At 42.8% G+C, this 16,003-nt stretch overlaps 1 protein-coding gene across 28 annotated transcripts in view; it reads right to left on the bottom strand.

Annotated features, from left to right (window-relative positions):
* Meis2 (Meis homeobox 2) overlaps positions 1–16,003 on the bottom strand; it is a 206,274-nt gene that overhangs the window by 132,074 nt on the left and 58,197 nt on the right. For all 28 annotated transcript variants that reach the window (NM_001346047.1, NM_001346056.1, NM_001346053.1 and 25 more), the window contains one exon: positions 6,794–6,939. In NM_001346047.1, coding sequence (NP_001332976.1) covers positions 6,794–6,939 — 146 coding nt within the window. The remainder of the gene's footprint in view (positions 1–6,793; positions 6,940–16,003) is intronic.

The following is a 16,003-nucleotide window of genomic DNA, read 5'->3' on the forward strand; positions in this document are numbered from 1 at the left end:
GAGGCAGAGGCAGAGGCAGAGGCAGAGGCAGAGGCAGAGGCAGAGGCAGAGGCAGAGGCAGAGGCAGAGGCAGAGGCAGAGGCAGGCAGATCTCTGAGTTTGAGGCCAGCCTGGTCTAAAGAGAGAGTTCTAGGGCAGCCAGGACTACACAGAGAAACCATGTCTCAAAAATAGAAAACAAAGCAACAGCCAAAACATCTTTTTATGCCTTGAAACCATTTGACAAGGAGACATGATCTTATCACTTACCTAAGAAGCTGCTGTAACAAGTTGCATCCAGAACCACGTGAAGAGAGGCAAGATGGCCACATCTACAATAATGCCTAAGTGTCTCCATATAGAAGGCCAGGTCTCCCTATTCTAAACACTAAATCAGGACAAGTGAGAGGCCACAACGTGCAGTTGCCCCTTCAAGAGGCATGGCCAATTTGGCTTTTCTTCCAGAGGAGTTTCTAAGATTTAACACAACATTAAATTTTTGGCCTGTCTCTTTAATTTGAGAAATTGTAAAAACGACGACAGATGGCACACAGAATTGACTTGTGTCCTCCATTCTTCCCTGAAGAAGGGAGTGCACAGAGACTTTGAGCGACAGAAACTCCAGTACTCGGGTTGCTAATAGAATTATCTAGAGGTTCTCTAAACAGCACCAGAGCCTTCAGGCTTTCTTTTCCAGACATTCTTTGAAACCAACCAAGACTGTCCCAGCTTGCCACTGTGATCACAGCCCTGATGCTCGCTCAGGACCCTCCTGTCCCAATAAGGACATGATAGATGTGTCATTAGCTCTGAACCTTGGCAACCTCTGAAATTACTCCTCTTCCCACCCCAGCCTCCCGCCCCTACCCCTCAAAATCATTATAAAATAGGAAGAACATTCAAGCTTACAGTTAATTGGAAACACTGCAAGAGAAGAGGAATGCTTAGGACAGCATGTCCACGGGAAAATAAATCACCCAGCAATGGTATTTAATGCATTGTGACATCATTTCCTGAAATTAAACAGAGATGACACCAATTCAGGCGATCTCCAGTATAAGGTTGCCTTCAAATAACTCACAGATGTTTTCTCCTGGCAAGTAGAAAAACAATGCAGAGGCAAAGGCGAGGGGCAGCCTCACAGGCCTGCACGATAGTAAAGACCTCGCTCTCTGCTGTTGCTTTTCAGCTGTGTTTTCTGCATACACCTATCTCTGTGAGTGTTTTGCCAGGGAGTTCTGCTTGTATTCAGTGCACATTTGCCTCTCTGAGTATGAAAAAGACTGTCTCATGTGTCTCTCTGTGTAAGCAAGGCCAACATTTCTTACTTGGAATTAATTTGGCCCACAGCTGTTAGTATTAAGCAGACCAGTCTCAGAATCATGAAGTGGCTACTTTTCCAAGTTGAAATAACCAATGTCCAAGAACCTTTGCTTCTATTAAGAATGCGAGGTTCTTAAAGAAATGTACAGTAATCGAAACTGTCATGCTATGGTCACTGGTATAGGTGTACTAAAAGAACAAGAAGAAACGCTTTGGTAAAGAGGAACAGGGCAGGTATGTAATTCTGCTGAGGCTATAAGGTAGCAGACGCATCCAACAGTTGAAAACCCAAGCAAGCAACTAGAAGATTAAAATACCCAAACTGATGCAACACACTTGAGTGTGTACACTGACTGCATTGTCTTGGCTGAACAAAAACATGAACGGGTGGATAGCATACACTAACTCGTTTCTTCCTAAAGGATAAACAAACAACAACAAGAAAACCCACAACCTAGAGTTCCAAGATGAAGGTGTGAATCATCACTGTTCAGTTTTACAGCAGAAAACTCAAGATGACCTTCTTCCTATCAATAGGTCTCCATGAACCAACTGAAGAAAAAACATGTTTCTCTCATGTGACCTGTAACTATTTACCCATAACTAGGCTTCATTGCCTCCATAGGTCAATATACATTAAAGCAAACTTTTATCATCAAACCTTAGGTTTTTTACCAAATCTCATAAAATGACTAGCAATAGATAAGGAGTCACCCAGCTGTCTTCAGCCCTTTCTTCCGCACCCACAAACAGCATCAGAACATACATTTCAAGAAGACTGCCCAATATGCTGTTCCTGGCTTCTAAGGCAGTACAGGTGTCTCTGAGGGAGGTCTCACACTCTTATGTGGAGACTTTCTCCAGTTTTCTAATGAGAAGACCCTCAGCCCGAGGCTGGTATGAGTAAGCTAAGTCCTTGCATGTGAGTACCTTCTCTCTTTTTTTTTTCACATGATAGGCACAGTTCACAGGGATAGTTCTCCCAGTGACAATGCAAGGTGCCAGGAGCCTGACTTGAACGTGAACACCTGGTGTATAGGAGCCTCTTCCTGGCTAGAAACTGTCAGCCTGGGAGTAAGTTACTGCCATCTCTTTTTAAAATATCTTTAAAGTAGAGTAAAAAAGAGTTGTAATGAAAGACTTGCTTTTATAATTTACAGTCTCCAAGTGTTAATAAAGAGAATATCCTTTTCTGAGATAGCCCTATGGACATCTGTTTGTTTCTTTTGTTCCTTGTTTACTTTTTGATAAATCCAATCGTATTGCAACAGATTCTTTCTCCCATCTCCTCTGTCTTAGGGTGAATAAGCCAGGCAGGGCAATCCGCAAACGGAAGAGGATCGCAGGAGCTCAACAGCTTTGCTAACTGAATTTCTAAGAGGAAATCTGTTTTGTTTTTGTTTTTTGTTTTGTTTTGTTTTTTTTTTTTTGGTAAGAGTTTTGTACATTTTAGAGGATATTGTTTTAAAGGACATAATGAAAACTGGTAGCTAGAAACCGAAGAGTCATTCTTCGTCATCAGATTAAACAAATTCAAAGAGCGAGGCTCTGAGCACAGAGACGGATTAATCAAACAGCTCAATTTTCAAAATTCCACTTTGGTTCTAGTTTAAATATTTTCTCCAAAGTAATCAATTATCAGCAAATTGATTATATTTCTCCTAACCTTGGTTCATAGGAATCTGAGAGACTGTTTCAACTGTTACAATTATACTGGAATTTGTTCTTCCTAGAAAATGGAAGGTTAATGATTTTTGTCATATTGAGACTAAGACTTCACAATTGCTACAGTTGGCCTTTGTTGAGTTGAGTTTTTTCCCTCCTCTCGGCCTTTTGAGGTATTCAGAATAGGTGACAATAGCTTGCAGTTGAGAACATATGTAGAGAGACCCCTGTGGCTTATTGGAAAAAGTTGCTTCATGCTGGTTGGGTGTTTGGAAAAAAAAATACACCCAGAGTTCTTTTATGTTCTGATAGTTAATGAATGCATGAATGTCAAAATGGGCCAATGGCCCATTCAGGGGGCAAAGCCTTTGCAGCCCTCTTCTAGAAGAACACATCCTGAGATGCAAAATACATTTGCTTAACAAATTAAAATAATGAGATAATTCAATTAGCTTCTTTTTTAAGAAAGAAAGAAAAAAGGGTACATCGGGGATTATTGTACTACAAGAACAGGTCACACTGCACAAAAGGGGACAGACCAGTTTGAAATAATGTTAAAGAGACTGATAATGGAAGAATGTGCATTGAATCCCACACATGTAAAGAAATTTACATGAAATAATAATTTAGACCACATCTATTTTCAGTGAGTTCCAGCCACCATTTCACTTTGAATGTTGAAATTCATTAAATGACAGAGAAATATACCGGGGCATCCCTATTTCCAAGGACTCCCTTCTGCCTGTTACTGCGAGTAAGAAAAGAGGGCTAAATTAACATGTCGCTAGTTAGGGGGCTCTATTCTTGGTTTCTGAGCTCAGAATTACAGCTGAGTAAATCTTTCAGCTCATTAAAGATTGGAAAGTAAAAGTTTTACAAGACCATCCTCATCAAAGTTACTAGGCGTCCTCTCTGCGGTGGGGGTGAAGTGTGGATGGAGAGAGAAAACATGTTCAAAGTAAAAGCCAGAGAGAATTTCTCTGAGATGCAAGGGAGGTGCAAAAAAAGGTCTGGAGGGGAACAGAGAGAGAAAGATAGGAGACAAAGCCAGCAGGAAGAAGCCATGAAAGAAAAGCAATCTGTGAAAGAAGATCATGGAGAGAAGAAACAGAAAGCAGACAGTGAGCAGTGAGAAGAAGGAAGTAGCTAGATGACTGTGGGGCTGGGGGCATCGCTCTGCTGAAGGGCCCTGGGCAGAATCCAAATGCAACAAAAGTTACAGACAAGAGATCTATGGAGGCTGTGACGTGGCTCTCTCATTTGAAAAATTAAGCAAAGAAAAAGCCAGATAACTTAATGGGCTAAACTGAGCATCACACTGCCAGAGGAAATCAGCAGTTGAAATGAAGTGCTCCTGATTCCTAGACTCTGAATGTCTTCTTGATCTTTTTCTTTTTTTTTTCCTCCTAAGCATTCATGGAAATTTTTAGTGGTATAGAGAATTCTGCACAATGTCTCTGTGTACTTAACTAGGTAAACATTCTTACGAGACAAAGGCGGTGGGTTTGTAACACAGTTGACATGCAAGTGGCGAGAGATCATGTTCAGGTGGTTGCAGGGGCAGCTGCAGTGTATTGTGAGAAATGAATCCACGACAGGTCAAAGCAAGAAACCCAATGAGCGCTCGTGATGGCTTCCCATGAGATTTGTTCACAGATTGAGCAAAGAGCCCTCCCTGTTTTGAAAGGCCGGAGAAGCCAGTGGCTTTCCAGACAGATAAGGAAGACAGTCTTGTCTTCTCCATAACCCATCACCATCGTGACTTTGAATGTACTGATGACAGACATTTTGAGGTCTTTACACAACTGCTAAAGCTGAAAAGACCTGAGCAAAGTCCCCTTCACAGGTGGAAAGGATGTAGAACTGGTGACTCAGACAGCTAGACTTGACCATCTAGACTCTGCTTCCCTTTCTGAGTTTAGAGTAGCCACATTCACCAAGGGACATCGGTTTTCATGGCAGAGACTGGAAATACATGCACATAGATGCTTGATTGCAAAGCAACTGTGGAAATGTCTAATTTCAACCAAGAAAGACATAATTGTAAGGGAGCCCAGAAGCAGCTAACCAACCAGACGAGCTGGTCAGGATGAAGCAGCTTGCCTGTTGAGGAAACTCCCTTCTTTCCTAGCACCTACAGCTACTTAAAACAACAAACCTCGGGGTAGAAACAAGGAAGCCCTCCCCTCACATCCACTAGACTTCCAAATTAAAAACATTTTACAGGTTAGCCAGTCTCCAGCTGAGGTGATGTAGCAAAGAACAGCTGTGAAGTAATTTTGATAATGATGAGAATAATAAGCACACGGCAAGGTTGAGGGCTTTGCCGTTGCAGCTTCAGTGCTCCTGAATAGATAAAAGTGATTAAATACTCCTGATTATCCCTGACCAATATGTAATGGATTTACAGCCCTTTCAATTAGTCAGTATTTGCTTAGGACTCATTATTTTGTCTTTGGTTAAGTAATCAGCCCAGAGACGCATGTTCCGTCTAATTCCTCTGAGCCAAGTCAGTGCAGGGCCCTGACCTTTGAAATGGCCATAGCTGTGAGGCAAGAAAAACCCCTACCAGGGAAACCTTGTTGGTACCCTGAGCTGATCCAGACACCACATGCTGGATCGATCCACTTCAGTTTGGTACTAAGGTCCTTACATCAAAATGTCTGATTTAGAAACATGACTCCATCACGTTTTCCTCCCTACCAACACTCCACCCCTTGCCCTCTGTCCCTCTGTGAGAAGAGCAGATCGACAGTCATCATCATGAACAAGAGTGGGACCTTGTCCTACGCTTACAACACTGTAACTAATGTCCTTCAGTATGCTGACACACAAGTCAGATAACCAAAGAAGACCTTCAGCTTTCATCGGACTACTTCCTCTGTTACATCATGTAGATAGAATGGCCTGAAAACAATGGTAGGCCAAGACACATCCTCAGAAACTTCCCAAGAATTTCCAAACAGACAGAAAAATAGTTCCTGTGTCACTTTTTCATCATGACAGTCTTTGAGTCAACAGTATGTACTGACACATTAAACTAACTGCAAACATGGCGACACAAATTGTTACTTTAAGGCCATTGCACATATTCATCTTTTCCCAGAAGTGAAAAAGACTAGCTTTTAAGGTAATGGACTTAAACAGCTATAAGAGAATCCTTAATTTCAACCTTACAAAGGCATTAGCATGGCTCTAACCCTTCTTCATTTCACACACACACACACACACACACACACACACACATTCACACACAGTGTTTTCAGGCCAACACAGTGGGCTGAGCTTGGATATGCATGTGCCAAGATGCTGGGTTTACTCATGGAGAAGACAGCGCTGGTTAGCAGGAGGTTCAGTAGTGCTAACAACTTCATGGGCTCCTCACAGCCTTCTCCTCTGGGTGAAACTGTATTTCCGAAGTTGCTCATATCTTGTAACCCAGTAAATATTTACATATATGTTATTGAGAGTCTCAGGCCATTTTGAATATGGTCTACTGCTGGCCTCTTAAGACAAAACCCTGATCCTTTCTAGAGTTTACTGTTTGGATGGCAATGTTTGACAAAATGTGACCGCTATACAAGTCACCAGATCCCAACAGAAAGCAGACAATCTTGTCTTTTTGCTTTTAAAAAAAAAGAAAAGAAAAAAAGGAAGGAAGGAAGGAAGGAAGGAAGGAAGGAAGGAAGGAAGGAAAAACAGAAGGACGGAACTCAAACGAAAACCAAAACTAACCCTTTGTGAGACCATGTGATTTGCTAAAACTTAGCAAAAGGACAAAAAAAAAACTTTCTGTGATTTTAAAATGTCTTTTATGGTAACTTACTGTGAGATGCTGGAAGAGCCACGCTCTCATGATATTTGTCGCGACTTTGGGGAATATGCCTCTTTTCTTCTGGCGTTTTTTGTCCTTGTCTGGATCGTCGTCATCACCTGTGCCAGGTGAAGCTACGCTGTTGTCTAACCCATCGCCTAACAGGAAGAAATGAAGATCCATTAGAGGCAGCATAGTGAGGGTACCACCAACAATGCCAGGCTAATGGTGAGCTTAGCTGAGCTCTCTGAAAGAAATCCATTAAGGGGGTATATTCTCTTTCATTAAAGTATAATTGGAGACACAAATATGTAAAAGACAAAATTAAGCCAGGCCTCTTCAAATGTTAATTTTGTGTGTCTCACACTCGCCCATATCATTAATTCAATTATAATTGTGTACTTGACACAGAGCGGTAGCTCTTTGTCAATTATGGAAACCAGTGTGGGTAAACCACTACGAGAAAGCCCATTTGGTAGAAATACATCCCCGTGCCCATAGTGAGCACAGACTGCCGGGTAATCAAGTTAAATGTTCTGTAGTCTATATATTCTAGGCTGCCTGCATAGGTGACAGTAGCTGTGTCACTGTTGATTGCACATAATGCACTGCCTGCTCAGCCCCTCCCAGAACTGTCACCTCCTAAACTCACACATACACATGCTCCTCCTATGACCCAGAGTTCCGAATTTGCATGACATGAAAACTTTTTAGCTCTCTGCACCACTGATCATTATCCTTGGGGGGGGGGGGGGGGCACAGGGGCAGACAAAAAGACACACATCAAGGTAGGGTGCTCACTTAATCAGAACTTCTTAACAACATCTTTCTCTTCTGTGCTTTTTCTCTGGCATTAATTGTGCATTAGCAAAAATCATTTACTTTTAACAGTCAGAGTTATTTTTTCTTGCCCTCCGGCAAAAATGCCTTGAAAGCCTGCCTGGAGGGCATCTAAATTATGTATCTGAAAAACTCTTCTGGCAAGGCATTGCAGGACCCCTACTTTCTTAAAATTCATACGAGCACGTCTTCCTGTTTTTGGGAAGGCATCAATCAAGAGTAGCAATATATGCCATATCCCTACATTAATATTTGAACTAATAACTTTAAAAAAAGGAAAGAAACAAGATCCGACTTGTGGCATAATCAAATGCAAAATAAATGAAGAATACGGGGACAGCGCTGGGGCTTTATAGATGGCTGTGTTTTCCTTGCACATCATTAGCCTGGAGCCACACGAAAGAGGAAAACAGAGAAGTGGAGAGTTTATGCTCCCTGCTGGTGTTTAAGAAGCTGGGGTCCTGGAAGGACATCTGGGAATTGCGCTGAGATGGGTTTTTTTGTAATTTAAGAATAGACATTCATTAGCAGTAAATGCCATAAATCCCACGCTAAGTAAAAACCTTGTCCAAGAAAGCCTAAAACAATAAACTCTGTGCTCAATGTAGCCTGAGCTGGGCACTCTGTAGCTGCCGGAGGAATGCAGCAGATCCACCAGCAAATCCCCAGCCCTCCTCCCTCCTCCCAAATGGTGTTCCACCCAGACTTCCTGCCCTCTGGAGCACTGGCCTTAGATCTTCTGAGCCTGCCTCATGGCCTTCCTGGTACCTGTTCCTTTCACTATCTCACTGAGAAAGAGAAAAACAAAACAAAAAAACAAAAAACCTCAACCTTCTTTGACCAGAGTAGCAGAAAAACCACAGCAAAGAGCTAGCAGATTAATTTTATTGACATTTCCATTTTCACTGCAATGCGATCCCCTCCATCACATGGAAGGGATGACCCTCACTATTTACAGACTGACAGGCCACTTCGTTACAGCCACCCTGCCCCAAGGCAAAGCAGCTCCCTTCCATCTGCCCAAACAGTAGAGCATGACCCCCAAGTTGCTGTTCTCTTTTTCTTTGCCTTCTGTTATGATAAAGAGAGAGAGAGAGAGAGAGAGAGAGAGAGAGAGAGAGAGAGCACACAACAGAAGGAGAGAGAGAGACAGAGACAGGGACAGAGACAGACAAACAGAGACATAGACAGAGGAGGGACACATACACACAGTGCAGGAGATTCTCTATCCCCCCCCCACCCCCCAGTCAATAGTCAAAGAATGAATATGTGGGCAGGAAAGGAAAAATCCTTTGGCTTTTGAATAGTAGGATATATAGAATCTAATCTCTATCTGTTGACCTTCCCAGCATAGCCATGTACTTCTAGTACTTCTAACTGGGGGTTACATGCACACGCACGAACACACACACACACACACACACACACACACACACACACACACACACAGTGGAGCACACACATGCCCAAGCCTGCATGGAGACATGTGCACACACTTTCCACTGTGCCAAGGAACTGCTGCAAGGCAAATTCTCCCCCACACTAATGGCTTCTGACTGCTCCTTGGCAACCCCAGCTTTTTCACCTGGGTGGATGTGCTCTCCAAAATACAGACACTGGAGCGATCTCATCAGCTGCTCATGTGACACAGATGGAGAGCGGCTATTAGGAGCCAGGCAGTGGGCCTTGGGGATCTGAGGTGCTGTTCTGTAGCCTGAGGCAAATTCGAAAAGCAGTACCCAGAGATGAGGGGAAAAAAATTCACATTGCAAGTCCAAGTTTGAAGTCAGTCGGTCTGTCTGTCCCCACACTGTGGATAGAGATATCTTTGTCTCTGACTGTGCCGTCTCTGTGGCTCTCTGAATGCACGTTTTAGATTATGTATGGAATAACTCTTCTTTCACTGTCTTCCAAATAGAAAAACACACTCTGTAAACAATGCCTGTGTGTATATATTTCTTCCTAAGCACATATGGTTTCTGTGTATATGTTTAAGCTGAAATTGTCAGGATTTTGTTAAAATCTCATTTAGCTTTCTTTGATAGATTTTTGAATACTCTTATTGCAAAAGGTTAATGGCTTAATTGAAGGAAGTTCAACGAAGAAAGGCATTTGCCTTTTGAACCCAATCAATGACCTTAAAAAAAACGAGAGGTGGTGGCTCTGTGGGGCCTTTTCCTCTTGTTTAAAAGGAAAGGGGCTGATAACACCCTCAGACTATATGATTCACTATGTTTAGTTCCAGGAAAAAAAAACTGTTGCTAGCATGAGCTTGCTTTGATGACTGACTTAAATTGGAGGAGGAGAAGCATTACATGAATTTTAATAGAAAGCAGTCCATTTCATAAAAATGTTATGAAATACTTGAATTTAGATCGGTGTCATAAATAATTATAAACAAAAACACGTCTGGTTTTATATTAATGACTAGATACTCAACAGGACACTTTTTTATTAAGTTTGACCATTTCATAATGTACATGGATAGAAGACATTGATGCTAGTGTTTATATCTCTACAAAAAGAGGAATTTTTCTTTCCCGAAGACAATAAATACCATCATTTTTTTCCCCTGTGGACTATGAACCAAGTCAAGTACCAAGAGCTAGGAGCAAAATAAAGAAAATGTTTGAAAGGCAACTGTGTGCTCTAAAGCTAAACTAAATGTGTGCAGGCCTCTGCTGGAGCTAAGCCCCTGTTAACATTGGATATTGCCTTCTTGTTTCAAGGCTGTGCATTAATCTAGCTAATGTGCTGAAGAGGATGTCTACACCAGCACAATGGGTGTGCTAGAGGAGGTGGGAGCATGGAGAGTGCACACATCTACCCCTGAAGTTACCATTCAGTACTGTAGCAGCCTCCAGAAAAAGAATTGTCTCTTCCTTATTTATGTCCCACCTAGGTGCGCAACCTCAACAAAAGGACCATTGCTGGCAAGGCAAATGACTGAAGGACTTACTCAACGCTCTTTCCCCTCTCTGACAATGGTCACATGGGGGGAACTGGCCCCACAGAGTACCTAAGGGCTATTCTTCGTGGCTGGTAAATTGCTTGCATGCACACACTTACTTCTAACCACTCCAAGAACATCACTCCTTGAGAAAGAGACCTTAGTGCTCTTAGGACCTATATGAGTGACTATAGCTACCAAATACTCATCTCTGATGATGAGGAAAAAACTTTTTTAAATGCTGTCTATTTCCATTTGAGAGTTACTAACCCTTTGACCAAGGTGAAGATATAATTTTGTGTAAGATATTCAGAATGGGTATACATTAGTAAGTAAGACATAATATTTATAAACATGGGAAGGAATACCCAAGGCCAGTGGGTGCATAGCCTTTGAGTAAACCAGACTGTGAGGGAGATTGCTGAGGGTGGAGATCTCAAAGCTTCATTCTAGATTCATTGAATCAAAATATCCTGGGCTCAAGACAGTGCATTTACAACAAGTTTGGGGGGGTTGCTTATGCATAAAGGTTGGCATTGATTCTTTGCTTGCATGTCTTGTGGTGTGCATGTAGGAGTCACATGTAAGGTTCAGCTCTCTCCTTCTACTACATGGTCTCCAGGTATCAAACTTGGGTTGTTGGACTATATGGCAAGTTTCTTTACCCACTGAGCCACCTTAAAGTTAGTTTAATTTTATTTCTCTCTCTCTTTGTGTGTGTGTGTGTGAGTGTGAATGTACATGCATGTGTCTGCATGGGGCAAGGCAGGAAGTATGTGCATGTGTGGTGGGAGTGCACACATCCATACAAGGGTATCTATTGTGCAGAGAGGGACTTGGGTGTCCTACTCTATTATTCTCTGACTCCCACAGAACCTGGAGCCAGTCTGGTGCCTAGCAAGCCCCAGTAAGCCTTCTGTCCTTGCCCTCCACAGTGCACAGATGACAGGCAGCCACAGTGATTCCTACCTTTGTATACAGCTTCTGAGGATCCTAACTCAGGTCTACATGTTCACACAGCAGCTCTCTCACACACACAGCCATCTCAGCAGCCCTCCACCATACAGACTCTTAATATAGGGTCTTTGACTGCATCTGGAATCTGGAGCTTTGGTAACTGGATGGTCAACAAGCCACAGGGACATCCTGCCTCTGTCTGCTGCCTCCTTATCATTGAGATGCAGACGTGTGTCCCGTTTTTTATATGGGTGCTAGAAACACAAACTTGGATCTTCATGTTCATTCAGCAAGCCCTTTTCTCACTGAGCAATCTTCTCAAATCACTGGCACAGGGCACTTCTTTGGATACCCTGACTTGAAATTAAATGTACCCCAGGAAGAGTACTCTACTACTGCACAATTAGAGGGGAGTGATTTGGAGAATAACTGTGATTGTATGTGAGCCTTCTGCAGAGATTAGAGTGGGCTTTTGGTCTGCTCTGGATCCTGGCTGCCCCCATGATCATTTCATGTTCCTGCTAAACAACTGTAATACTGCTCCTCAATTGAAGTGCATCAGCTTAGGTGTCAGCTAAGAAACAGGCAGATCCCAGATGCACCCAAGACCTAGTGATAGGAAGTACTCTTTGTGGAGCCCATCAGTATGAACACTAAGAAGCCCACGTCAGCTGCATTGCTCTGAGAATATCCCCTTAGGCTGCTACCACTGTTGTTGTCTGGAGGCCTGCTCTAATCTCTGCATCCTTCTGCTGGTATAAGACTCTGATGTATTATGAGAACATCTCTGGCTGGATTTACATCTATGCTCTAAAGGAAATCCTATATTCTTGTCAGGGCTGAGCTAAGTATTCTCAGAGCACAGGCATTGCTCTGCCTGGTAGATACAGAGGCACCTGTCTAGGTGAGCAATGTGAGTAGCTGAGGCTCAGGATGCTGAATCCTGAGGAATACAGAATATTCCAGAAAAGTCAAAGTCCATATCCATTGATAGGTGTTCAGCGAATGAAGCCAGACATGGGCACCCCACAACAGGATCGTTCGATAACTCTCCATCAGAAAATGTGATCCCTAAAATCCTTGGTCATAAAAACCACTCAAGCAATATGCACACTTCCCTTCATTTGCATATTGCACAGTTTCCTTTAGCTTAAAGTCAGTTTTTATGAGATATCCATTGAAAAGTTTGGAGAAAAGACATAATAATCACAGTGATATATTAGAATGCATCTAACACCACAGGAATGAAGAACTCTCATGGTTTCCTTTCCCCATGCCTTAAAACACAAACTGATTCCCAGGGAACATTGATGCAATGAGATTGCCTCCTTGCCCAAGATTTCAAAACTCTCTATGGTCAAGAATAAATCTAATTCTATGCCTAACTTCTCCAAGTCCACTCTGCTAACTACAGGCTTTCTCATAACCCTGTGAACTGGCTTTTACTTCTCTGTTAGTTTATCTAAGCCCTCTTGTCAACCACACATCGAAGAAGGCCCAAGGTTACAAAAAAGAAGGGCCTAAATCTCGAAGAAGGATTAATTTAGGCAGAACAGCTGGAATAGTAATAGTGTTGGTCCACTTTAGCCAAAAATGAAAGTGGGCATATTTTTCTTTGCAAGCCAACCAAGCCCTGAGAAGGCTTCACATATAAGCAATGTAGAATCAGAATTTTGATTATAGTTGGTTGTTCGTTATTGGTTTTATGAAACACCATTTCTCTGTGTAGCCCTGGCTGTTCTATAACTCGCTATGTAGACCAGGCTGGCCTTGAATTCACAGATCCACTTGTCACTGTCTCCCAAATACTGGGACTAAAGATGTGTGCCACCTGGCTAGAGTTGGAATTTTTCTAATTAAGTTTTCAGGGCTAGCTGGAGACCCTGGCAAGGTCAGTAACAGATGATCTGGTAGGTAGAGATGCAATCTAATAATAGGTGGTTGTTATATAACATAGAAAAAAAACAGATAAATGGATATAAATGACTTCCAACCATCTCATTTCTAGCATTCACATGCATTTGTAAGGACACAGATGCTAGTGTACAATATATGTGACTATAAACAGATACATAGGTGTGCATGTGTGCTTGTATCTATATAAACACTTATAAAGTGGTGCAATTTGTATGAAAGCGTCAGAGTATTTGTAGATGAACTGTTTTTTGTAGGTAGGCACAGACCATTGAATTAGCATACACACATTTACACAGTCCCAAAACATTTCTTTTCAGCAGGAGTTTTCAATGTTGGGATCTTGTGACACACAATACACAATGGCGCCCCCCCCCATTCACCAACACTTCTCACTTTCACTATCTTCAGCCCCACGCTTTTATCTTTATTTGTGTTCACAATGTTGTAATCATGATTAATCCTCACCCAAAAAAAGGGGGGAGAGGGGAGAAAGAATGGACACATTACTGTTATCTATTCTATTTTACAAAGAGAAAAACCAAGACTCAAAGAAATTAAGTCATTTGTCAGAAACCACAGAAAGTGACTGATACAAGCATTTGACCTTCAAAGCCCATGGTCCATCCTCCACCCTTACCCTTATGCTCTGCCGGAATAGCAAGAAGATAGGATGGTGAAGCTAGAGTCTGGATTATCCCTCAACCCTGAAGAATTCAATTCCAGGACACCGGCCTCGGGTACTCATTTGTCGTTATGCTACAGATAGAGATTGTGTGGCAATGAATTTAGACACAAACTCAAGAGCTGGCAAGATGGCCATTAGGAACAGACACCTGGCACTAAGTCTGACATCCAGTGTTTGATCCATGAAACTCAGAGCATAAAAGGAGAGAAGTAATTCCCACAGTCTGACCTCTACAAGAACTGGATGGCATGGCCATTTATCTCTCTCAACCTAATATATACACGCAATTCTTTAATAACATAAAAAGAGAGAGAAACCTGAGCCAAGAAATAATTAGGTGCATATCTTTCCCAAAACAAGAGTATCTATAAGGCTACATTTTCAAGGCACCATTGAAGATGCTAACCCTTTACCCCGCCCTGTTGCTTTGGTGTGCTCTTCTCTTCATTTTTATCCCCACTCCAACTTTCTACTCTTTGCTAGCAAGTTCCTATTCAGCCTCCAAGCCCTAGCGAAAGAGGGGTCTCTTTTTTAGAGGTGCTCCTAAGTCCTGTCCCAGAGCTGGGGTTCTGTGTTCTTGACTTAATCGGCAGTTTCTTCTTACTTCTGTTTTCAGTTCTCTTCTCACAAAGGTAGTGTCTGAGAAGGAGCCTCTGCTCTACTCTCTTCTTGCCCCAAGCACTAGCAGCAAAACCCACCAGATCTGAGATGAGGACACCCTGTTTGAAAGAATAACGCTCATGAAAGGGTTTCAGTGACCCTGGGGCTCCCCACTCCACTGTCCTTGCCCTGGTGGGGTACTGGTTCAGTGTACATTTATGCTTGGTCCTTCCTAGAGAGTGTGTGTGCTAGGACACATGACATGGATTGTCTATAGGGAAGATGGTGCCCCCCCCCCACCTCACACCTGCCCCCATTCCAATGGAAAGAGAGGTGCTAGCAGCAAGGGAGGCACATCACTGTGGGGTAATAGAGCAGTGTGGCTAAAAAGTAAGTACCCCGAAGCCCTGTGAATGCCACACGGGATTTTGTAGACTGTAGAATGTTCTTTCCTTTCTTGACTCCTTTTCCCTCTCAATATAGTAGTTAGAAAACAGGATTAAAATGTACTAACAGTCCAAAGATATTTTCCTGCCGGTTGGGGGGGGGGGGTGGTCTTTCTAGGAGTTTAATTTAGGGCCTCCCACTGAGAAAACAGTACCAAGATTTCAAATAAGAAGGAAGAAGAGGAGGGGAAGTTTTCTCCGTCTGTCTCGGAATATAGCCTTGCAAAAGCTGCTCTCCAAGAACTATCAGCAAAGTCAACGTTATTCCACAAGCAATTTATTATTATTATTTTTCTTCACATCAGGACAGTTGGGGGTGGTGAGTACACCCAGAAATTCAGGGAAAGCCAGGGCAGCAGCGAGAGACTGATCACTGATCTCTCTTACTCTCCTGCTGGGCTTAACCGGCTGGACATGTTCAAGTGAACATTTTCTGTGATTTTTTTTTTCAAGTGACTAGTTCACGGTCCACCAGCAAGGAGGGAAGCAGAAGGGAATGAACGCTTTCGTTTACATGCAACATTTACTAACTGTGTGGGTTTTCCGACATTAAAGAGGGGACAGTGACCCAGGCCACCTTTTTCACACTCAAAAGAGCACTGAAAAAACAAGCCTTCATAGGCTTACCTCGGCTTCCCTGGTCCTGAACACCCTCCCCTCCCGCCTCCCCCCTTTGGGGGGGACAAACAGAAAGGGAAAGAAAGAGAGGGGATTTTATGGTCCTTTCTCTTCAACTTCTCAGGCGGTATAAGCAGCATTTAGCAAATTCAGCCCCAAATGGCTCGAGAAGCTCCGAGCCGCGGGGGCGCAGGCTTTGTTGTCCTCTC

Source organism: Mus musculus, chromosome 2 (genome assembly GCF_000001635.26).
Source record: "Mus musculus strain C57BL/6J chromosome 2, GRCm38.p6 C57BL/6J".
Taxonomy (NCBI): domain Eukaryota; kingdom Metazoa; phylum Chordata; class Mammalia; order Rodentia; family Muridae; genus Mus; species Mus musculus.